The 25,330-nt window shown below is 35.6% G+C and overlaps 1 protein-coding gene across 1 annotated transcript in view; it reads left to right on the forward strand.

Moving 5' to 3' along the window:
- hydin (HYDIN axonemal central pair apparatus protein) overlaps window positions 1–25,330 on the forward strand; it is an 89,969-nt gene that overhangs the window by 34,309 nt on the left and 30,330 nt on the right. The window contains 14 exon segments of the mRNA XM_051135605.1: window positions 3,561–3,799; window positions 7,697–7,955; window positions 8,480–8,623; window positions 11,303–11,446; window positions 13,430–13,743; window positions 17,809–17,848; window positions 17,850–17,932; window positions 18,963–19,134; window positions 20,282–20,491; window positions 21,159–21,299; window positions 21,386–21,560; window positions 22,991–23,124; window positions 24,906–25,039; window positions 25,118–25,254. Of these exon segments, the coding sequence (XP_050991562.1) occupies window positions 3,561–3,799; window positions 7,697–7,955; window positions 8,480–8,623; window positions 11,303–11,446; window positions 13,430–13,743; window positions 17,809–17,848; window positions 17,850–17,932; window positions 18,963–19,134; window positions 20,282–20,491; window positions 21,159–21,299; window positions 21,386–21,560; window positions 22,991–23,124; window positions 24,906–25,039; window positions 25,118–25,254 (2,326 nt within the window).

A 25,330-nucleotide genomic window follows, 5' to 3' on the forward strand; every position in this document is an offset into this window, starting at 1 on the left:
ATAATAAAGACATTTATAATGTTACAAAAGAATCCTTTCAGATAAATGCTGTTCTTCTGAACTTTTTATTCATCAAAGAAACCTGAAAAAATTCTTCTCAGCTGTTTTCAACATAATAATAATAAATGCTTTTTGAGCAGCAAATCAGAATATTAGAAAGATTTCTGAAGGATCATGTGACTGGAGTAATGGTGCTAAAAATTCAGATTTAAAGTTTTTATATTTTATAAAATATATAAAAAATTAAATAGTAAAAATATTTCAAAATTGTGCTATTTTTGCTGTACTATGGGTCAAATAAATGCAAGCTTGGAGAGCCGAAGAGACTTCTTTAAAAAAACATTAAAAATCTTACTGTTCAAAAACTTTTGACTGGTAGTGTATATCCACCTTATTTTGCTTTTTGTATGGAAGTAAACTATGTCTGTAAATAGCTGAGACTGAGACAAATCATTAGCTGTTGTAGGAAAATAACTACAATAATAACAGAATGCAGTAACTATTTGTACTTTAAACAAATAGTGTGTTTATGATTATAATAGATTTAAATAATATGAAAACAAATACCTGTTTGCAATATCAAAGCAGCATAACAGACTGTTTTTGTATAGCTAAAATATCTGGAAGGTGATGACACCAGTAGCTTTGCACATTGCACAAGAGTGGATACATTTAAAATATATTTCAAAGGGCTCCTCATATGAAGTGCTACCAAAACCCTTTACTACCTCTCATAGTCAGTATATTTCTCTAGAATTATTCATGTGGCTCCGCAATGGCGCACAGTTCAGTGAATACGAGATATGAGTAAGGTTCCTCCTGATCGGTCTCTAACACACCATCTGCCTCACAAACACATTTCGCCACACACAAATATATAGGTCTTGCATGCCTCAGAAGCCATATCAGTTTGAGGAGTTGGATGAGAAAAAGTTAGCTGCCAATTTATCTCAGTGAGCCGTTTACATGTTTTTCTGGAATACTTGATTCTGATTGGACAGTTGTTAAATTCTGTGGTCAAAACTGACTATTGTCATTTCAACCCAGCTCAGTATTTTGTGTCTTTTCATTTATGTAATAAGTTTGAAAATGTATGTACATTTAGATATCTGTTAATGTATTAGATACATTAGAAACAGGAAATACTCTATCTTCAATTTCCTCTCAGTCTGCTCACTTAGTTTTTTCCTATGAGGACTGTAAGAGGAGAGAGTAATGGGAATGATGATAAATGTGCCAAAAGCTTTACTCAGCCATCAGGATGAGCCACACTCAGGATAAATAAAACGCTATTAATCAGAATCCCTTAACCTACCAACACCGGTTCTCTTTGCACAGTCAGAAAATCCCAATTAAAAGTTAATGTGCAGGACATCAATCATTTGGTCGCATTATGAAAATTGATTTGAATTTTCCTCCAACAGTTATGGAAAGTAGTGGTACATATTAAGCAGCCGGTGATGTGCGTTTTTGCATGCAAAGACAAGCTTGCGCTTTTCTCATTGGTGTGTTTCTCATTATGAAAGAATGAAAGGAAATAATGAAAGTATGGAGAAAAGTAGGACAGAGAGGAGGTGCTTCGCATATGAGGTTTAAAAGAGGAAAAACCTGCTTATATGCATATGCTCCATATATAGGGTCAGTACCCCAGTGTAGAGGAAATGTCTATCCATTAGCCATTCAGTACTCATTATAAAACTGATGCATGATCACAATTCCTCTATACTATCGCCAGTTTTTCCATCTCCCTTCAGATAATGCCAATCGTGCTGGCAGGACGTATAGACAAAGAGACACACATATGTGCATGTTATCGCTATATGGCTGCTCATTTAAAACTTGTTCAATTACAAGACTGAGATAAGATTTTGCTGAGCGGTTGGCTTTTAAGTGGTGTTTGCTTGTGTTGGGAGCCAACCGGGAGGGAATGATCATTAATATTTCTCATTCCCCATTAGAAAACTCATCCACTGTGGGATCATTTCCCTTGAACATTACATAAGACACAGAAGAATCAGTCCACACACTTGAGGGAGTTTACTGTTGTTTTGTGCTTGTGATTTTTCATGTGCTCTTGCATTGGAGTATATGAAGTAATGGATGCTTTAGTGTGTCATTGCTGTATATCAATTGCAAATTGGATTTTACTCATCAGTTCGGACAGTTTTTACTTTTTACTTTTCGCTTTCTTTTTAATTTAGTTAGTGAATATAGCTGGTTATTCCTGATAACAATTGAAGTAAATGAGAAAGCAAAAATTTTAATGTGCTCAGTTGCTCAATAAGAACAAATGAACATAATGTATATGTGACCCAGGACCACAAAACCAGTCATAAGGGTCATTTTTTTCAATTAAGATTAATAAATAAATTTGTTTATTTATCATATTTGGATAATTAAGTAATGAAAAAGTGATGGTAAATACTTTAACTTTGTAAAAAAAAAAAAAATCTATATATAACATATCTAAGATAAGAATATCAGCATATTAGAATGATTTCTGAAGGATCGTGTGACAGTGAAGACTGGAGTAATGATGCTGAAAATTCAGCTTTGCTGAATTACAGGAATAAATTAGACTAAAAAGTATATTAAAATAGACAACAGTCATTTTAATTTGCAATAATATTTCACAATATCACTGTTTTACTGTATTTTTGATAAAACTTGCAGCCTTGATTAGCATTAGTGGGACTGGTTATGGTTTTTTTTTTTTAAATGAATGTAAATTAATGTCCCAGTCAAATATTTTTCATTAAATAAACATTACTTACACTACCAGAATAAAAATCTATATTATATTTTTATGTTACCAGTGTAATTAAAAGGCTATTCTATTTATTAAAACCAGGTATAAATCTCATCAGTTTAATGTTTTTAACTATTTTACATTTATTGCAAAATAATAACTCAAGGCAGTAACAATTCAAACAATATATTTTATTTAAACAATTGTACATTTTATTATTTTTTGTAATAAACTTATTTTCAGATTATTAGTCATCAGAGCTCGGTAAATATTGGTCACCGACATGGAGATGTACCTTAAATTCCAACAAGCTGATTGCTCACTGAAAAAAAAAAAAACAATAGCTCATGTTTTCAGGCCATTTAAAGTTTGATTTTGACTCTACAAAGTGGTTATATCTAAGTGTGTGAGTTGTTTACTTACTTTTTCATTAGTCTTCCCTTTAATGCCATTATATTGTTCATTCAGACTGATTTGCGAACGTGGATCACACATAAACAGAGGCGAGATTTATGAACCAATCGTAGCCGATCATAACCAGTCACATCCAATCATATCACAATGGAGGCATTGCATTCATTCTCAATTACTCCCCATCAAACTCACCGTGTACTTTAGGGGGTCTGTTAAAACTCAATGGGCTCAGGGGAGGCAGAAGAGATGGGACTCCCGCTGTAACTTTCCCTGCTGGTGTCACTGTTTGATAGTTGTACTTTAGAAGTGATTTATATGCTTTTTATGTCATATTTTGTAATATTTGTGTATTTTTATACTATGATTTTTTTCTCATCCAAATTTTTTATGTTGATAGGTAAAGAACAGGTCTCACTGGCGTGTGGATCCCACCGAAGGGGAAATTCCTCCAGAGCAGAGTTTGGAATTGAAGTTGATAGCCCACCTGAATGACACCGTTCCCTTCCAGGATGAGCTGCTACTGGAAATCAAGGATGGACAGACCTTTAAAATTCCTGTGTCGGCCAAAGGAATGGGCACCACCATAGTCACTGACCGGCCATTTGCTCCTAACCTGGATTTGGGAACTCACTTCAGGTAAAACAACCAATCACATGCAGATGTCCTTGAGTTTAAAGAGATTCACCACCGCCCAAAAGTGTAGAGAATGACACGGAAGAAAATAAATTGTTGAAAAAAGTCATTATTGTAATTGTTTGAACGGCCAAGGATCAGCAATCTCCACATAATACTGATCGTGCAGACCAAACCGTAAATCGTAGAGACTTGAAACTTAGAGGAATGAGAGTACTTACACCACCAACTACGTCACCAAGGCATGCCCCATCAGCCTGACAGGGGCACTACAGCGATCAAAGTACAAAATCGCTCATAACTCTGAATGGGATATCGGAGGATAACTTCGATCTTGAGCTTAGCGAAATTTTCGGGTATTTTGGATTTTTTCCAAAAGCTACTTACTTATGTAAACTAGTCCAAGGTTTTTGCCCAATCAGAACCAAACCAGTGCAGAAAAATTCTCTGGAGAGTGAAAATCAATAATTATCGAAAAAAAAAAGTCTCAATTCACCGTTCCAAAGGGATGAAAAAATGTTTGCTTTTAGTAAAATGCCTAGAACTCCTGAACGGAAAGAGGTATCTCTGTCAAACTCAGAACACTTACGTAAGAGCTCAATCTGAGGTCACAGGACAAAAATCACAGAGCTTGGCCACTTGGTGCTGCTATAAGAGGGGAAAAAATTAAAAATGGCTATCACTGCTCAACCATTTGTCCTATCAACATGAAAATCGCTGTGCACGGTCTTAGTCCAGAATGCCACAAGTGTCTATAAGGACATTAGTATATCTTAAACATACATGGCCACCATTGGGCGATGAAGCACCTATTAGACAAGGTTAATGGAGGCCGATCGGAACGAAACTCGGTGGGCTTGTTTGACTCATGGCCCCTCTGTGACAAATTTGAAAGAAATCAGCCATCAAGGGGGCGATGTCATATTTTTCAAGAGCATTGCACGTTTTTCGCAAATACATGCAATATTTGTATCATATGATTGAACTCCTCATTCTGGACAATTTTGCCTCTTGAACCACTGCTGTCAGTCAAATCGTTTTTTAAATGATTGAGAAGATGAAAAAACCTACTTTTGCGAACTAGTCCTAGGTTTTCCGCTCAATCTGGAAAAAACACTGCAGTACAATTCTCTGGACTCCCTAGGTCAACAATTACCAAAAAAATGTTGAAATTTACCCCTTGGGAAGCTATAATGGATTCGTTTAGAAAAGGGGCCTGTCCAAATTTACTCAAAATTAGAGATGCACAATATTGGATTTTTGCCGATATCCGATATGCCGATATTTTTTCATCTCATTTTGGCCGATACCGATACCGATACCGATATATATCATTTTATTAAAGTTAGTTTTTAACAATAACTTATTCGTTAGGATTAAATAAATAGTAATGAACGGTTTACATTCAATCCCTTCTTTTTCATCAGTAGACTAGCATTATTTATGATCTGAATTTTGTAAATTAAGTTCACTTTTGCTATGTTATAAGCCGAACTTCGGATGCTTTCACTTTCGAATTCGCAATCTGAATATGACATTTCAAAACGAAAACAGAAAAGTAGAACTAAACTGGGTGACTGTGAGGGTGCTTTGCGGGACATGAACAGGACATAATTCATTGCTACAATTTCTTAATTTGTTCCTATGATTTATTAATTTATTAATTTGTAAAATGAGGGAACAAATTAATATGTAGTATTAACGAATTGTTAATTTATTTCCACGAAATATTTTATTTCCCACCCGCAATTTATCACAGTAAGAGATACGAAAACATGGATTAAAAGTGAATGACAAGAAAATAAACCTAAGAAATTAAAGGGTGAGACGGTGAGGATTTAAAAATAAAATATATTAAAAAATAAAAATATTAAGTTATGTCGCAATTCGTGACCAACTGGCAAAACAGTACACTTTTTGCACAAGAATACCAACATGTTTACCTTCTCTGGTTTAACAAGCGGTCTTTTACCCTACTCGAAAACCAAATCCTCCGTCCGCCATCGTTTCCAGAATAGTCGCGTTCTTTTTGCCGTCACCGCCTGGCTCGTGCTGACACTACAAATACAAACCAGGCTCTACACCCGAAGCGCTCACAACGAAAACTACTCTTCGCGTGATCAGTGAAATCCTGAATATGCCACGGCTTTGTAACTCTGTAACCCGCGCTGTATGGAGCAGTGCGACCACGTCAAATTTTAACTTGCACATTTAAAAAAAAAAAAAAACATGTGACAGTTTTGATCAGTCTAGAGCCCTGCAATACAAAGGCATTCAACATGGAAAGAAAGTAATAGAAATGTAGTCACTAAGTCATGTTTAATTATAATTTCTAATTATTTTATATGGTGCACTGCGCTCTGACAGGGCTGCGGGACACGAACATAATTATTTCCTACAACTTGTTAATTCGTTCCTACGTTTTATTAATTTATTAATTTGTAAAATAAGGGAACGAATTAAAAAGTCTTATTAACGAATTCTTAATTTATTGCCACGAAATCTTTTATTTCCCACACGCAGTTTACCCGCATAAATGATACGACAACATGGATTAAAAGTAAATGACAAGAAAACAAACCTGCGAAATTAAAGGGTGAGACGGTGATGATTTGTGAAAAGAAACTATAAATATTATTAAGTTTGTGGCAATTCGTGACCAACCGGGAAAACAGGACACACAGCCGCTTATGGCTTTAAATGTATTGGCTCGAACGGCATGAATCCAAAAGTATGGTCGCTACTAACATTTGCCTGCTAACCAATTATTTAACTTATAAAGAATGCTTTATACCTCACTTGTGTCATATTCACGAAAAATGTTTCATATGAGCAACAGTGTGTTTTGCCGTTGCGCCGCCGAAGAAAGAGAATTTTACTTTTTATTTTAAATGCAGATCATGTCATGTGCAAACACAGCCATTGGGTTTCAAAATACAACAAAGAGCACCATAAAACCATTTAAAATGTGCATTTAGCAATCTAGTGACTGGATATGAAACAGGCGACAGTAAATTATCCCAAATGGAACAACGGCGCGTTTTCTCCTATAGCCTCTGCTGCCACTGCACGTGCTATTGCTATGCATCATTCTGTATGTGTATTCTCAGTTTAAATGCATCGATCCAAAACAGTGAATCTACTCCTCATTCAGTCAAAACTTTGCTTCAAGAATGAGCCACACTGCTGACATGATCTAATCCCTAGCACACCCTTAGCACATGTGAGTTAACATATTCATCTTATCGGCAAAACATATCGGCATAATTTTTCATATCGGGCCGATGCCGATATTTACATTTGAAGTCATTATCGGCCGATTCCGATATCAGTCCGATAATATCGTGCATCCCTACTCAAAATCCTTTAAAGCCTAAAGGAAAATTCAAAACTTCACGAAACCTGGGAGCACATGCGACAGGTGATTCTAAACAAGCAGGATAAATTACCTGGATTTGCCAAAAATGTGTTTTTTGTTATTTTTTTGAATCATTGATTTAGCTGGTTACACGCTTGCTAAATAATGTCTTTTTTATATGTGCTAAACTCAAAGTGCTTGGTAATCACTGCTTACAACTGTATTTATTTTAGTTTTCTTTGCACACAAAAAGTATCCTCGTAGCTTCATAACATTACGGTTGATGCACTGATGTCACATGGACTTTTAATGATGTCCTTATTACCTTTCTGGGACTTGAACATGATAGTTGCGTTGCTGTCTGTGCAGGGTCAGAAAGCTCTCGGATTTCATCAAAAATCTTAATTTGCGTTCTGAATATCAGTGAAAGTCTTACAGGTTTGGAATTGCATGACAATGTAATTTTCATTTTTGGTGAACTATCCCTTTATCAATAACATGTCTGCTATTCACAAAACTTCATGGTTGTTCTGGTTTTCCAGCTCTGGCCCATGTCAGTACGCCTTCAGAATCACTAACCGAGGACGTCGCACTCACCAACTATTATGGACCACAGAGGGGTTTCCACAGTTTCCTAATAGAGATCATCTGTCACCTAACAAGTCTAGGAGCAAGAAAAGCAAGAGTCTACAAACTTCAGTTCAAGAAAGCCCAGTTTTCAGCTTATCCCCTGCACGTTTATCACTTCCTCCTGGCCATTCAGCTGATATGCTGCTTGAAGGCTCCTCTCATGTTCCCAAGGTATCTGCATCAACTATTAATCGTCTCTAACTGATAACTGCACTACATTCTTCGCAACAATTTCAAATATGTTAGCCAACAGTGGTTCCGACACTTCGGCTGAAGTTTGAATACTACAGTGATGAAAGTCCTGAAAGCCACACTTAATCCTCTTTCAGTGGAGATGCATGGAGCTGTGTATTGACTTCCTCTGTAGAGCATTACAGAGATGCATGCCTCCTTGAGTCCTTATTGATTTAATGGTAAATTAGAGATGAGAGAAGGTGAGAAGTGAATATAGGCCTGCCCTGCTGCATCCCACGCCGGCTGCTGCATTGCATAGCCATCAGTCGGTCGGCTGTCAGCGTGCTGGCACTTAGCCATCATAGAGAAGGGCTCTGTTTTAGTGCATTTCTGACAATAGGTTTTTTAAAAAATGATACTATCAAAGGTGATTCACATCTGTTCATAAATTAAGAATATGAAAAGAAACTATTTTGTACATATGATGTGTTTTTTTAAAAATGTGTGTTTATGAATTGCAGGTGGTTACAGAGAAGCTGGTATGCTATGCTGTTGTCGGGCGTCAGTATGTGAGAGAGTGCATCATGACTGCAGACGTCACATGCCAATTTGTCTCCCCAACAGTAGACATCTCCCCCCAGCAAATCAACTTCTATGTGGCAAAGGTTTGCAAAAATCTGTCTCTACTGTCAAGGGTTGTTGTATAGTTTAGAATTTTTTATGTAGTTATTTATGTTTCATTTTAGTGTACTTATTTTTTGTTATTTTTTAGTTATGTCATATTTTTAGTTTCTCTCCCTTGTAGTTTAAGTTAATTTGTTTGTTAGGGGTGCCAAAGTTAATCCGCTAACTGGCCATAAATGCTTAATGCGCTGAATTTTTTTCAGCACAGTCTGGTGTAATTTATGTTTAATGCAGATAATTTGTAAAGGTTTCAATTTTTTTTTATTATTATTTAATTTAATTTAATTTTGTTTTGTTTGTTGTTTGTTTTGTTTTGTTTTATTTTATTTTGTAATTTAATTTAATTTTTCAATTTAATTTAATTTAATTTAATTTAGTTATTATTTAATTTAATTGTTTTATTTTATTTCATTTTTATTTCATTTCATTTCATTTTGTTTCATTTAATTGAATTCAATTTCATTTTATTATTAATTTCATATTTCATACTTTCATTTATTACTTTATTTTATTTTTTATTTAATGTAATTTTATTTTATTTTATTTTATTATTTTACTTTATTTCATTTTATTTTATTTCATTATTTTTTAATTTAATTAATTTTATTTTTTAAGTCATTTTAATGTCAGTTTATTTTGTATAATTTAATTTAATTTAATTTAGTTATTATTTAATTTAATTTAGTTTAATTGTTTTATTTTATTTTATTTTATTTCATTTTATTTTTATTTTATTTTATTTCATTTTGTTTATTATTCATTTCATTTTATTTTATTTTTATGTTATTTTATTTCATTATTATTTGATTTAATTTTATTTTAATTGTATAATTCATTTTATTTTGTATAATTTAATTACATTTTATTTTATTTTGTTATTATTTAATTTAATTTAATTGTTTTGTTTAATATTAATTTTAATTTTATTTTTTAAATTAATTTTATTTTATTTTATTAATTTAATTTTATTCTCATTTTTATTTTATTTTTTTAATTTAATTTAATTTTAGCATTTTAATTTAGTAATTTAATTTTATTTTATTTTATCATTTTAATTTAGTAATTTAATTTAATTTTAATTTTAATTTTATTTTATTTCATTTCATTTTTATTTTTATTTTTATTTTATATTTTTTAATTTTTTATTTATTTTTTACATTTTGTTTCATTTGATTTGATTTGATTTGATTTCATATTCTTAATTTAATTTAATTTAATTTTGTTATTAATTTAATTTTATTTTAAAAATGAAAATAATGTCACCATTTTGTCTTTCCAAAGAAGATATTCTGAGAAATACAAAGGAAGTCAGTTGTCACTAAAACCATTTCAAACATTCTTCAGAATATCTTCTTTTGTTTTCTGCAGAAGAAAGAAAGTCATGCATGTTTGGAATGACATGAGAGTGAATAATTAATGACAGATTTTTCATTTTTGTGTAAATTATCCTTTTAATTACTCATTTTGTCAGTACTGTATTGCGTGTGTATGTTAAATGTCAGGTCCATTATCTGTGCAGCAGCACAGTGGCTGTGCATGTACCCTTTATTAAATGTCCTTTCACTTTTTATGAAGTACGAGATGCTTTTCCTTACTGCTGAAAGAATAGATTGCAGCGTATGGTTAGAATGAGGCAATTAACTGCTCCCTTGTACAGGAATTAAGCCTAATTTATGAATGGTACAGAAGAGTTATCTATCTGTTCATCCAGTCAATCAATTCTGATTCATTTCTAAGTCAATTGACTGCATAAAGACAAGATTGAGGCATAGGCAAATGTCATGGTCTATTGGAATTGAAAATAGATTGCTGCCCCTAGTATTGACAGTAAAGACCATGCAGTTGTTATGTCGACTCATTCAAATGAGCCGTCCAAATTAACTTCTCATTGGCAAAATGACTGTAAGTGAGCTGAGGTGGCAAATTCATTTGAACCCCAGCCCACAGCTCAGCATTGGCATCTCAGGTCCTCTTCTCTTTTTTAAAAAAAGCTGTAGAATAAGCACAGTGAGCTCAGGGGGAACCATCATTATAATGAAAATGATTTTCTGTCTGCCTTATTTCACTTTTATTATCTCTCTTTCAACACACACACATACACATTTTTACACACAACACCATCCCCCTTGTCGGATTCCTGTTCTCTCCCATTTTTGCTGCAGCCATACATATTTTCATACACTTCTTATATCTTCTGACAGCTGCTTTCAGGCGCCTTGCAAGCCTGCATCTTAGAACTAAAAATGCAAATTTATTTCAGTGGCATTCTTTTTATCTGATTCTGTCCCATTCGTCTGTGTTTTGACAGCCCATGCTGCTAGATTTACTGAATGCTCCCTTAGTAGAGCTGGGAGGAATAAAGCAATTAAAGAGAGCGAGTAGGGAATGGAGAGAGAGAGATGAGAGGAAAGTGATGGAAGAGGGAAAACAAGAGAGTAGGGGAGAGTGAAATTCGCCTTTCAAGTATTGACAACTGATATTTGTGCTTGAAAATGATATTGTGTCTAATAGCTGGTCTCAAGATTTCTTCTTTAGCACATACTACTGTAGTTTCAGAAATTCTCAGTCTGAATCTTCTCAGACTAATCTTGTATTATATTGTGTTTTGTTGGTTTTGCCTTATATGTTGTTGTTATTTATGAAGTTTGTCTTAATCTCAGGCTCCGGATGTGTCTCTGGTTCCATTGTATCAGAAGCTGGTTCTAAAGAGTGTGTCCTCCTTGAACCTCTCCATGGAATTGACCCTGCGTGAGCCTTTTGGATTGTGTAATTATGATGGGGATGAACTGTATACAACCTCAAAGGTAAACATGTTGAGTTTAGCTACTGTTTATTTACCAGTGATTGTAGTATAATTAGTGGCAGCCATTAATTATTTCTTCTAAAAAACTAAATAAAAATGTTAAAATGCCATTTATTTTTAAGGGCCAAGCAGTGAAGGTGCTTAGGCACCTATTGTATCCGTTGGTTTTCTTCTTCTGCTCTGGGAGTCTACGGCAGCCCATAGAATCGCTTACGGGAAAGTTATGAAATTTGGCACCCAGATAGAGGACAGTCTCAATATTAGCCATAGCAAATTTTAAGTCTCTAACTCAAACTCTCCAGCGCCACCAATAGGCCAAATTTGCACTCATAATATCTTTTAAATCGTGAGGTCTAGAAAAAAAAAGTTTTTTCCACTGATTCAAAATATTTTACAATTTTTAATTTTTAGAAATATCTACTTTTTTTAACTCAAAATTAGAATTTTCTGGGGCAAGATTTTTTTTTTTAATTTTGAGAAAAATCTACTTTTTCGAACTTGTCCTAGATGGTTTGTCCAATTTGATCCAAAATTGGCTCAGATCACCTTCAGACAATGGTTTTTGATATACCATAGAAATGATAAAAATTGTCTATTTTTGTTTATTTTTTCCGAATAGTTTGACAATGAATCATGATTGATCTCGTTCTCTAAAAAAATTGAATTTATACGGGTCAAGTTTTTTAAAATTTTGCAAAAAATCTACTTTTTCAAACTCGCCCTAGATGGTTTGCCCAATTTTTACCAAAAAATTGGCTCAGATCATCTTCAGACAATGCTGTTTGACATACCAAACCATTTTCATAAAGCACGGTAACAAATTTGATGAAGTTTGTGCATAAATGGACATGAGGCTATGTCTTCGCAGTGCTTTGTCGGATTCAGACAAAACTTGGTGCATGTCATACCAAGCATGACCTGAGGGCAAATGAGTAGTTTTGGCCACCTATTGGTCAAAAGATATAAAAATGGTCAATTTTTGTTTATATTTTCTGAACAGTTTGACCATGAATCATGAGCGATCTTGTTCTCGGAGTAGCATACCGAATCAAGTTATGAAATTTGGCACCCAGATAGAGGACAGTCTCAGTATTAACCATAGCAAATTTGGAGTCTCTAACTCAAACTCTTTAGCGCCACCAATAGGCCAAATTTGCACTTATATTTCTGCTAATATCTTTTGAACCGTGAGGTCTGGAAAAACTTTTTCCTCCAATTTTTTCAGCTCATGGTGAGTCGAATGGATACAAAAATGTTAATTTCTATGGTCAAGATTTTTCACAATTAGGATTTTCAGAAATATCGACTATATTCAGAAAAATGGACTATATCTTCGCAATGCTTTATCAAATTTTTTGAACAGTTTGACCAAGAATCATAAGAGTAATCTCGTTCTCGGAGTAGCAAAATTAATCAAACAATACAAAATTTTCCTGTGTCAGCCATTTTGAGTGTGGACCATTTCGGATTTTGTAGTAAAATGCTGTGTTTTTCAAATGCTTTAATGTATTGTAATGAATGTTATGAATCTTATAGAATCACTTGCGAGAGAGTTATGAAATTTGGCACATGGATAGAAGACAGTCTTATCATCAGCCACAGCAAATTTGGAGTCTCTAACTCATACTCTCTAGCGCCACCAAAAGTCCAAATTTGCACTCATGTTTCTGCTAATAACTTTTAAACCGTAAAGTCTAAAAGCAAGAGTTTAGATTTTTTTTTTTTTTTTTTTTTTTTTTTTTTTGAAATATCTACTTTTTCGAACTCGTACTAGACAGTTTGTCCAATTTTTGACCAAAATTGGCTCAGATCATCTTCAAAGCATTCTGGCAAAAATCTATCAAAAGTTTTTTTGATTTATTTTATGCTGTTGTTGCATATGTATGTAAGTGTGCAGGTAAGATTGTAATGTCTTCCATTACTTTGACCCGTGAATCTAAGTATTTGGTCTTTCAGGCTCAGTCTAGTTCTTTTCTTTCTGTAGAGTCTGCTGCTGGCTGTCGGAGCTCAAAAAGAGCTATGGGTGCGTTTCAACCCCATGTTTCGAAAGGACCACGTCGCCCGTGTGGTTGAGGGTGTGCTGGAGTTCTGCTACCAAGGCCACCCTCAGCAGCACAGGGTAGTGCTGAGGGGTGAGGTCCACTTTCCTAATCTCAAGTTCTCAAGCACCACATTGGACTTCGGCTGCATTCTCAACAACACAAAATCCCGCCGCAAGCTCACCATGACCAACTGCAGCCCACTATGTGTTTCCTACCGCTGGGCCTTCCTGGTCGACCGACAGCAATGCCATATTGGGTATGATTTGAAGTTCGAATTACATATCTAACCGTAAAGGTATAGTTCACCCAGAAATGAAAATGTGTCGTACTATACACACCTTCCTGACTTACTTTCTTCTTTGGAACGCAAAAGAAGATTAACAAGGGCTTGTGGCAAAAAATACCACCAAAATGAACAAAGCTGCCTGATAAATTCAAGACAAAGGGGCAAAAAATGCCCTTGCACAATTAAACAACACACAAATGACAAAAATGCATCAATTCCAGGATGCAAATATTGCCCCTTAATGGAAAAGTTAATTTCTGACCCTTGAACCCAGTGACTTTCATTGCATGGACATAAAATCACTGGGACATTTTTTTGCATTTTGTCTAAATATAAAGTGTATCTAGTTTGTAGTCCTTTAAGCATAAACAAAATGGTTAACAGCACAGGGGCACCTCTTCACAGAGTAAACTTGGCTGTGCTGTACTTTAATTCCAAGCTAGTGCATTTCTAATGTAGCCTGTCACAGACAAGTGGACAGACCGTATAGACTTAAGCAGATATTTAGCAATTCAAAGGCTGCGTAAGTGACTTCTTGAGAGAAATGTTCAAGGAGTATTGATTTTCTGTTGACAAACAGCAACAACAACAAATAAATAAATAAATTTGTTGGAATTAAACGGCTTCCAAAAAAGCCCCAAAAGATTAAGCAGTCAATGCTTTAATTCTGCACTCATCTGTTAAAGATGGACAGATGTCCAGTCAAGCCTTCCAAACCCTGTAAGGAAATGCAGTAACTTACTATAACTGAATAAACGGGTGATGTATGACAGCTCACACTTTGCTGATGGAAGTAAGTAGTGGAGAAGAATATGATTAAATAATAGGTCATCAGCATTTACAGTCTTCGTGGTGTATAAATGCAGTACCTTACAATAACAGTCAAACATTTGATCTCCGTGTTCTCAAAAAGAGCATTGAGTGCCGTGTGGTGGAGCAATTACAGTATAGAAACTGAGCAAGTGTTTAGGTTACGGCTAGTGTTAAAGTTATTTTAAAATGTTAAAAATAAATATTAACAAGGTAAAAAAAAAAAATAATATATTTATGCATTCATATAGTCTATAGATGAAGATATAATTTAAAATTTGTTAATATTTCATGTCATATTAAAGGGATAGTTCACCCAAAAATGAAAATTTTGGCATTAATTACTCACCCTCATGTCGTTCCAAACCCATAAGACCTTTGTTCATATGCGGAACACAAATTAGTACATATAATTTACTCACCCCCTTGTCATCCAAGATGTTCATGTCTTTCTTTCTTCAGTCATAAAGAAATTATGTTTTTTGAGGAAAACGTTTCAGCATTTTTCTTCATATAATGGACTGGTATGGTGCCCAGATTTTGAACTTCCAAAATGCAGCTTATGTGCGGCCTCAAACGATCCCAGCTGAGGAAGAAGGGTCTTATCTAGCGAAACGATCGGTTATTTTCATTAAAAAAATACAATTTGAATATTTTTTAATCTCAAACGCTCATCTTGCCTTGCTCTCATTGAACTCTGTGTATTCTGGCTCAAGACAGTTAGGGTATGTTGAAAAACTCCAATCGTATTTTCACCCTCAACTTCAAAAATCATTTCAAAGTCATCCTACATTGCTGCAGAAGTACCGACCCAGTCTTTGCAAAGTGAACATGAAAAAAAGATCAAAGACCCTTAACAAAAAAGGTAAAACAGCGATATAGGGTGATTTTGAAGTTGAGGGAGAACATGAGAGTTTTTCAACATACCCTAACTGTCATGAACCAGAACAAAACAGTTCAGGCAGAGACGAGACAAGACGAGCGTTTGACATTAAAAAGTATATAAATTGTATTGTTTTTATGAAAATAACCAATCGTTTCACTAGATAAGACCCTTCTTCTCAGCTGGGATAATTTACAACCGCATTTGGGATTGTTTAAAGCCGCTTTTAAACTGCATTTTGGAAGTTCAAACTCAGAGCACCATATCAGTCCATTTTATGGGGAAAAATGCTGAAATATTTTCCTCAAAAAACAATTTCATTACGACTGAAGAAAGAAAGACATGAACATCTTGGAGTACAGGGGGTGAGTACATTGTATGTGAATCTTTGTTTTGGAAGTGGACTTCTCCTTTAAGACAGTGACTTGGTTTCATATTTAAAAGTATCATTGAATTTTTCCAACATTTCAGATTTATATGTTAAAAAAAGTAAAACATTAATCTTATAACATTATTTATTGCAATTTTACTGTGTAAATGCATTTATGGAACCTCTTATCTTCATTAAACATAACTGAATAAACGGGTGATGTCCAGTCAAGCCTTCCAAACCCTGTGAGGAAATGCAATTTTACTATGTAAATGCATTTATGGAACCTCTTATCTTCATTAAACAGTCTGAGTAAATACATCTAAATGGCACTTTCAGTGCAGCTTCAGTGTTTCCGTTGATACTGATTTGAAAGGTAACAACCATATAGAGTCTAATTATTCTAACTGAATGTATTAATAAAATGTAAGAATTAGACGTAAATGATGACACATACATTTAGTAAGGTTAAATAAAAAAGTAAAATATTGCCCTTTATAAAGTTAGGAAGTGTCCTAGAAATCAATTTAAAGGGGTCATCGGATGCCCATTTTCCCCAAGTTGATATGATTCTTTAGGGTCTTAATGAAAAGATAATAATGTACTCTGGTTAAAAATTCTCAGTGGTATTGTAAAACAACACCCCTTTAAACTTGTCAAAATCAGCTCTGCAAAAAACATCCTGTTCTGGTCGACGCTGCTTTAAATGTTAATGAGCTCTGCTTGCCCCGCCCCTCTCCTCTCTCTGTGGAGTGACAAGCCTGTTTACTTTAGCCACGTTTAGCCACTAAACTTGCTAACTAGCACATTATTAGGAAAGGCGATCGCAGAGATTCATAAAAAAAAACCTTATACTCACTTCTGCTGTAGGAGAAGCTGGATCACGAATGATTTGCGCGAACATAGACGGATATATGTAGATCGGGAGGCACATTCCCTTCACAAACAAACTTAATCCACTGCATCTTCAGCGGCTCAGATGTTGGGAGTAAATGACGACCACTACGTTCATTATTACATCCAGCAACACAACACCTCAATCGCTCAATCTGAGATATTCTTGTCTAACTTACATCCTTGCTCCAGCATCGAAACAATGGAGGTCAGACTGTGACAGCCAATCTGAAGTAAGACGCTCATGTCAATCAACTATCGTGGGAGCGGCCTCTATGGGTGTGATGCCACAATGACAGGCATCTGAGAATGGCTCGATTTGAAAAGGGGGATATTATTGTTACAGATTAATTAAAAACACTGCATGAATTTTTATCATTATAGGGTAGATTTGTACATACACTGCCAACACACATTAATGTTCAAACAACATCAAAAAGTGAACTTTGCATCCGATGACCCCTTTAAGCCAAAAATCACAAATATGCTGATTAAAGTAAGACCTCATAGAGCAGTGATGACACTATTGTTTCAGAATGGAAAGTAACTTTTTTATTGAAAGACTGATTTACTTGTCAGAAGGACAAGTAAATAGCAAGGCTTAATGTCAAACCCTGCACATGCTTATGGTTTCCTGTTTAAAAAATAAAAATTGCTTGCTCAAAGCTTTATTTTAAGTCTCAGCTGTCGATGGATTTGGGTTGAGTTTTTATAGTTTTAAATTGTTGTTTAGTGGCTGCCATGTCCTGCATCAGATTAATCGATATAGCCTCCGCAGGGCTACAGTGCAAGCCAGTGAAGATTAATCACTTTCAGCACTGCTGTTCGCTTCCCACCTCCTGCGTGATCCAATAAGACTATGACCTTTCCTATCAATATCACAGAGGTTTCAGCATGCATTGTCCAGCCTGCTAATTAAAAGCCTATCAGTAATTAAAACCAAGAGCGAAGCCGGCATTATTGCACCACTTCGTTGATCCATTTGGGCTCCTGACACATAGCGGATTTCTTGCTGATGGACAGTTTTTTTTCTTGTGGCTGATATGAGACTGATTACTTTTTCCTTCTTTTCTGGTAGGTTTTTTGATGAGACGAGTCAGGGGACTGACGGAGACGCTGGGGGGGAAAAGAAAGGAGAGCGGGGAGGCGCAGTGGGAGCTGTTAGAGCAGAGAGAAGCTGACGGCAAGACGGACCAAAACAGGTCTGAGAACAGCTTCTGTGTGAGACTAGAGGCTGACAACTCCCTGAAGCCTCTCTGATAATAAGCAGGAATTATGAGGATACATATAAAGTGGGATGTTTACCCGAATCTCATCATGTTAGGAGACCTTTGAGTATTACCTCACCTTCTCACTCGTTCTCCAAGTTGATAATGAGAGTATGAAGCATAGCCTCCTACAGAATCATTAGATTACTCAAGAGCACCCGTTGCGTATGCACTCATATCGAGGAGGGCAGGTAAATGTGAAGCGTTATCTGTGCGTTTGTTGAGCGTTTCTGGCAGCACGTGTCTCTTGAGAGACTTTGAGAACACCTGCACCAGACTTCCCTTCACTATGTTAGTAAACGCTTTCAATACTGTCATTTGGCCAGTGTTCTCAGCCTGGTTCACACACACACACACACACAGTAAAATAAACAGCATTCAAGTACAAAAGCTGTACATTTTCAGATGGATTTTAGTGGATTGCATTTTTTTATATGGCTGGTGTTTTCAATTTCCAGGGGTCCTGTGGAGCTTATTCATTATCGGTACTAAGTAATCACCTCCTGGCTTATTTAAAAAAAAAAAGGAAAAAAAAGAAAGAAAGAAAGAAATAAATATTTCTTGATTAACACTGCCCCCTGCTGACTGCATTTACAATAACACCCATTGTTACAACCTGCCCGGCTTTAATACAGCTTTCCATCTGAATAGTTTTACAAGATTTTTGATTTGCTTTTTTGCCCAAAGGGAAATATTATGACACTGATTCCATCAATGCTTAATCTGAGTGAGCATGGCTCCTATTGTGTTCCTTTCTTCAAAGCTCGAGACTTCCCATGTGAACTTTTCTTCTGATAAATTACATCCATTCAATTATTTAATACTTTCTGTAATTAATGGCCATCTTGACAGACCCAATTTGGTTTCCGTCTGACCCTTTAGGCGGAACGAAAACCTAAGAGAGATGGAGATCTGATTATTGTTAAAAACCCGTAATAATGTATCATTGTTTATGTTTTTGCAGGGAGGCTGACATAATCATACCTCAATTGGAAGAGGATGAATTGCATCATGCTAGCTCCAACGGACAGGAGCAGAATAGGAACTACTCAACACAAAGGCCATTGAGCACAGACCTGGGAAGCAAACATATCAATCTCACAGCCAACGGGCATCCGAGTGTGGGTGTGAAAGAGGTTGGTATAACCTTGCGTCTGTCCCTTTATGTTGACATAGGCTGCTTCCGAAAGCATGACTTTGCAGGCTGTGTTTGCGCACAAAGGCGCCTCCCAAAACTGATTTAGGACAGATTTCCGAGGCAGCATAATAGTTTAATGATCTACAACAAGCTAAAAGAATATTTAATTTTATAAGCTTTTTAAAATTTCTAATTAAAACGAGAATAAGAACAAGTAGAATAAGAATAAGTTACCAATCAAATGAAATCAGTATTACAAAATTAATTTGTGCAACAGAGGTGGCACAGAAGAACACAAAAGTGGCTTGTACATGTATTTTCATGTTTAATGAGGCTCAGAGGTGGCATGAGTACAGTCAAATTCAATAATTCATGTTGAGATTAATGTTTTAAATATAAACTTTTGAAAAGAAAAATATTAAATGATTTAAGTAACTGAAAAGATACTTTACAAATGGCGGGAAGACACTGATTTAACTACTGAATCATTCGTTCATTTGATTCATTCGAATGGCTGATTCATTCAGGAATTAATCAAGTGACTCTCTTTATGAATGGAGAATTGAATCATAGACTCACTAGATTTGTTTAAAAATACACATTAATTCATAAATGAAACAACGCTGTGTTTGAATGGAGATGTGCAACGGCTCAGTTTTTAATTTTTTTTTTTGACGACGAAATAGAGCAAACTCAGGTAATAGTGTTATAGGCAGACAATGTAAGCCACTTAATATTAACTTCTTGTTTATTTAGCTGTTGTATTAAATCAATATCTCATTTACAAACTCCCTCAGTAATAATAATTAAAAGCTGTCACTCATCTTAGTTCATCGCGATCTCACAAAGTTCTATTATAGTCAACGAAGCTCTCTACACTGCACAATGAATCTCTTATTAACACTCTCTCTACACTTTGTTTATAAAAGGATTTGCGAGATATGTCTATGATATATTACTCAATATTGCAAAAACACCTAGAAACCTTTGAAGCTCCACTGCGCACAAAGGCAGATATGCTGATCGGCTCCTAAATATTTCATAGTCGCAGAGGATAAATCAAATGCATAGGATAGTGGGAAATCATAGGGTTGTGATAAGCGCCTCTTTTTCATACAACACAGTCATACTCATCTATTTTGTAGGTGTTTGATATCTCATCGCTGTATGGGGAACTACAGCCTGGTGACACCAAGCTGGTGACCTTCTCGTTTCTTGGCCACGCTGATATCAGCACGCATGTGTTGGCATTGTGTGAGGTGGAAGGAGGACCCACCTATAAGATCACACTCAAGGGTCAAGCTTCCTTTGTTTCGTATACGCTGGACACAAACGACATTGACTTTGGTTTACAGGTAGCTACTGTACACTTGTTTACAATAATAGCAATAGGATTCTTGAGTATAAGGGCCATTCTAAATTTAGAATTGGTGCAAACTGCTGTCCCACAAACAAACAAACAAAAAAACATTTAAAAGCATTTAAGAATTCAAATATTAGATGTTTACTAAGATCCTTATATCCTTATATCCTTTTCTGGGGTATTATTCCCTAAAATTGTCACTAACGAAACGGTCACAACCAAAATATGTTATCATTGTTTTGGTAGTGACAAAAGGAAACATATCCTTTATTCAGGGGAAATAATCTAAATTTAAGTACAGTTATGCAAATATTTTGTAATTATACAACAAATCTCATAAAGCACTGTTGAAATATTGTTAAAATTGTAAGTATTATGGATTTACCTTTGAAAACTTTTAATTAAATGGAAAATATATATATATTACAAGGAAGATGTAAGCAAAGTCTTTATAGGTCAGTATAACCCTTCTTATTAGTTTATATGTTCTACGGTTTTGGTAGTGACAAATTTAGGGAGAGGACAAATATTCCGAAACTGAAAATACAATGTGAGAATTAACTGCACAATTACTAGAAATGTGTACCTTGGATATTATGCTTTGAACCAATTCTGTAGAATGGCCCATAAATGGAGATTTTTTATGTTTGTAATCTCAGTTGTTTGACCATGTGGCGGAAGCAGAGGTCACTCTGAAAAACACAGGGAAAGTTGGCTTTGATTTCTTCACTCTAACTGGAGAACAAGGAGTCTTTGCAGAGCAACCCTTGCCTGGTCAACCTCTCATCATCCCCCGCAAGGTGAGATGTTCTTCTAGTTTTAATGCAAGAACATAGTAGTATCAAATTCGTGGCACGAGTGCATTATGGTTGTGTTTCTTTTGAAGGGTCACCTAGAGCCGTATGCAGAAATGAGGCTCAGTGTATATTACCTCCCAGGAATCCCAGAAGTCTTTCACAAGACCTTTCAATTGCAAGTGGCCTTCTATGAAGCCGAGAACATTACTGTAAGAGGAGAGGGTATCTTCCCTCGACTGTGTCTGGACCTGCCCAGAGACCTGAGTAAGTTACCATCCACACTCCACAGTTTTCAAAAAAATATTAAAATGTTTTCAACATTGATAATGAGAAAGGATTATTAAGCAGCAAATCAGCACATTAGAATGATTTCTGAAGGATCATGCGACAGTGAAGACTGGAGCAGTGGCTGGTGAAAATTCAGCTTCATCTGAACAGTCCTTAAAGTATTACACTTTGTGCTCTAAACATTAATTATACCTCAGATTGCACGGCTTCTTGAGGACAGGTGTGCTCCTGGGAAATGTTTTCACAAAATGTGTTTTTGCTTGCACTTGCACTGCTTTTTAATTAATTTTCGGTGTAAAAATTTTCTAGACAGACGTCTTTGCACCTAGTCTCACAGCTTTTTTTTAGCGTCTCGCACCTGAGCATCAAGTATTAAGATGTGTTTTTAAGAAGTTCAACTTTGACAGCTCAGCTAATCAGTCGCATTTTCAAAGTAGTGGACCAATCAGAAGAAACTAGGCGGGGCAAGCATCGTAAGCCTGTGTTTACAGTAGCAACTGGTTGAAACTTAGTTCAGTTAGCCGTATGGCTATTTCTAAATTATTCTCAAGACTTCTCAAGACTCCTCAATTCTGCGCTGTGCTTTTTGGACTTGTCATTTTCACTTGGTTGATCTCAACTCCAAGTTAAAAAGGAATTTTAAGTAAGAGTTGCAAAAAAGTATAGCCATTAAATGATTGGCCAAGTCAGACTCTATACATCTTCATATGATCTAATTAATGGAACCTTATAAATGAATTAGCCATTCTGAGGTCGACAGCTCTTCTCAAAATTGTTGAACACGTTGAGAAGTTCAGACAGGATGTTTTAAATTCCTGAGTGTGATCCAACTTTCACTTTCATCAAATACACTTGAAAGGAGTCCAGTCCTTCGTCCTGGCTCACCTAACCTTTAATCAAACACAGTTGCGCCGTGCCAGATTGCAGACAGACGTAATTGTCTTGTCCTTGAACTAGCTCACACTCTGCGCTAGAACTGTTCAAATCCATTTTCCTCTCTGATCTGCAGCCAGCCTGAAGGAAAGCTATTTATCTAAGAAACAAGCAGTTTTGCTCTCAGTGGGAACTGAGGTCTGGTGGTTATAGAGTAAATGGTGCAACTATTACTAAGGAAAGGAATGCAGTGTTGCTCTCTGATTACCTATTGATCGGATTCTTTGCTTTCCTAACACAGGGTGTTTGTAGTAAAGAGCGAAGAAATGGAGCAAAGAAATTGCAGGCTTTCTTGCTCAAGAGATATTTTTACATCATAAGGTCAATACTTCGACATAAAGTTGCACTAGGCCTATAAAAAGAGATTGTTGAATCAGTAATAGGAATTAAAAATACATGACATGAAATCTGTAAACAAGGCTTTCAGAAGAGGCTATGAAACCTTATGAAGGTGTTTTCTGTTTTCTGGCTAGATGAGGAGATGTATGGTTCTTTGCTAATGGAGGCAAAAGACTTGGTAGAGAATGAGAAATCGAGAGAGGGGGTGTTGAGCAGGCTTGTCACAGTAAAAGACGAGATGCCACCTGAAGACGACTACATCCCTACTGTGAGTCCATCTGTGTTAATTGCATGTTGTGTCTTCCTCTTCCTAGCTTAATGTAATCCGTCAAATTCCAATGAGAATAACTATTTTTGCAGCTTTGTAAATGGGCCATTCTACAGAATTGGTGCAAAGTCAGAGAGAGACATCTGATATATGTCTATTTGACATCTGATAGGAAACGTTCAATAGACGTATTGCAGATGAGCAAACACTCTAAAAAATACGTCTTGCAGATGTAAATACAGATGTCAAATAGACGTCTCTGTGATGTACGTGTGTTATCAGTGTTAGGATTCATTAGTCTGAATATACATTGAACCTAACACCATCATAACAATTTGGTTGTGACTGCACATTTTTGGTAGTGACAATAATATTTTGGTAGTGACCACATTACAACACGTCACATCACAGAATTTTTAATTGCATACCAAAACATTCTAAAATACTAAAAAATTGCATAACTGTACTAAAATGAGGTTTATTTCCCCCAAATAAAGAATTATGTGTTCCCTTTTGTCACTACCGAAATGATGATCACGTTTCGACCGTGACTGTTACGGTAGTGACAATTTTAGATATGTACAGTAGACATGGTACATGGTCCACTAGCACAGTTCTGAGCAGTTGTACACACATAAAAACTACATTTTATAGAATAACACTCAAAAAAACAATAATTAAACATTACCAAATGTTTCGTTTGTGACCAGTGTTGGGGATGTTACTTAAAAAAAGTAATTAGTTATAGTTACTAGTTACTTCTCACAAATAGTAACTAAGCTACATCATTATAAAAGTAACTAATTACCAAAGAAAGTAACTATTATGTTACTTTTTTAAAAAATGTTCAAAAATGTCAAATAACTTGGATGCCCCCAATATTACATATGGTAAATGAATAAAACATTGTATACTAATCTACACTATTTTAATGTTGCTGTGGGACAATGTGAGAGACACCTTTCAGGGGCTAACTATCACATTATTGGGGTCACTTCAACCCGCAGACATGAAAAACATTATTATAACAAGAAAACAATGTGCTTTTGTAAAATAAATAAAATAAACAGGGTGCGCTCTTTGACGTCTCAGTCTCCGTCACCCCAAGTTTGAAATGTCTAATAAATGAAGTAATCTTTTAAATGAAGTAAGTCATGTCGAAAACCAATATTCTCTGATGAAGTAATCCATATGATACCAACGCAAGCTCCAGTTTTTACCGTCTAAACTCATCTCTAGTGTAACCACAACTACAAGTGGCTCCGCTTTTCAAATTTTTCACATGAGATGCGCGGACATGTAGGTAAACACCCACATCGCCTCTGTAAACAAATGTGAACCTTCATCAAGTTCACTTCGGCTACTTTTCATTTCTGGAAGAAGACGCAAGAGGAATAAGCCAGAATTTACCTCAGAAGATAAAAGGCAATGCGAAAATTATAGTAACAGCGCATTTTATTGTCAGTAACGGTAACGCCGTTATAACGGGGGAAACAGTAATTTGAGTACTTGTTACTGAAAAAAGTAATGTCGTTAGTAATGCTGTTTATTTATAACGCCGTTATCCCCATCAGTGGTCATGACTGTTTTGGTAGTGACAATTTTAGATACTTTTGAACTTAGCCTAAAGATGCTAATCAGCACATGGTTAGCTAGCATAGTTCTAAATATTTGTATACATATAAAAGCTAAATGTTATGAAATAACACACAGCAGTTTGCACCAGTTCTGTAAAATGGCCAATATATTATATTGCTATAATATCTCTATGTATGCTGTAGTATGATGCCCTGCTGCAGATGGAGTTAGAAAGACTCCTTGTAAAGGAAAATGCCATGGCTGTACAAAAACAGCACCAACTCACAGATCAAAGGGGATCTGGGTCCACTAACAATTTGCTCAAGAAGCTGTGCAAGTAAGTCTATCCATGTAGAAACTTCTAATTTTTACAATGGTTCAATCAAAGCATTTGTCTGATGGGCCTTCTCTTTAGGTTAAGCTTGCCTGAGTACACACTGGACTTTGGTTATGTCATCAGTGGAAGCATCGTGACCCACATTGTCAAAATAACCAACACTTGTCCAGTTGCTGTATGTTTCAGAGCTGACAGGAGCTCACTGGCAGGCACAGGTTGGTCCTTTCCACAGATTGGTCAGTAGATTAAAAACAGCCAGCAATGATTGTTCTGGACAGCATCGATTTCTGC

This window comes from Labeo rohita, chromosome 18 (assembly GCF_022985175.1).
Source record: "Labeo rohita strain BAU-BD-2019 chromosome 18, IGBB_LRoh.1.0, whole genome shotgun sequence".
NCBI classification, from domain to species: Eukaryota; Metazoa; Chordata; class Actinopteri; order Cypriniformes; family Cyprinidae; genus Labeo; species Labeo rohita.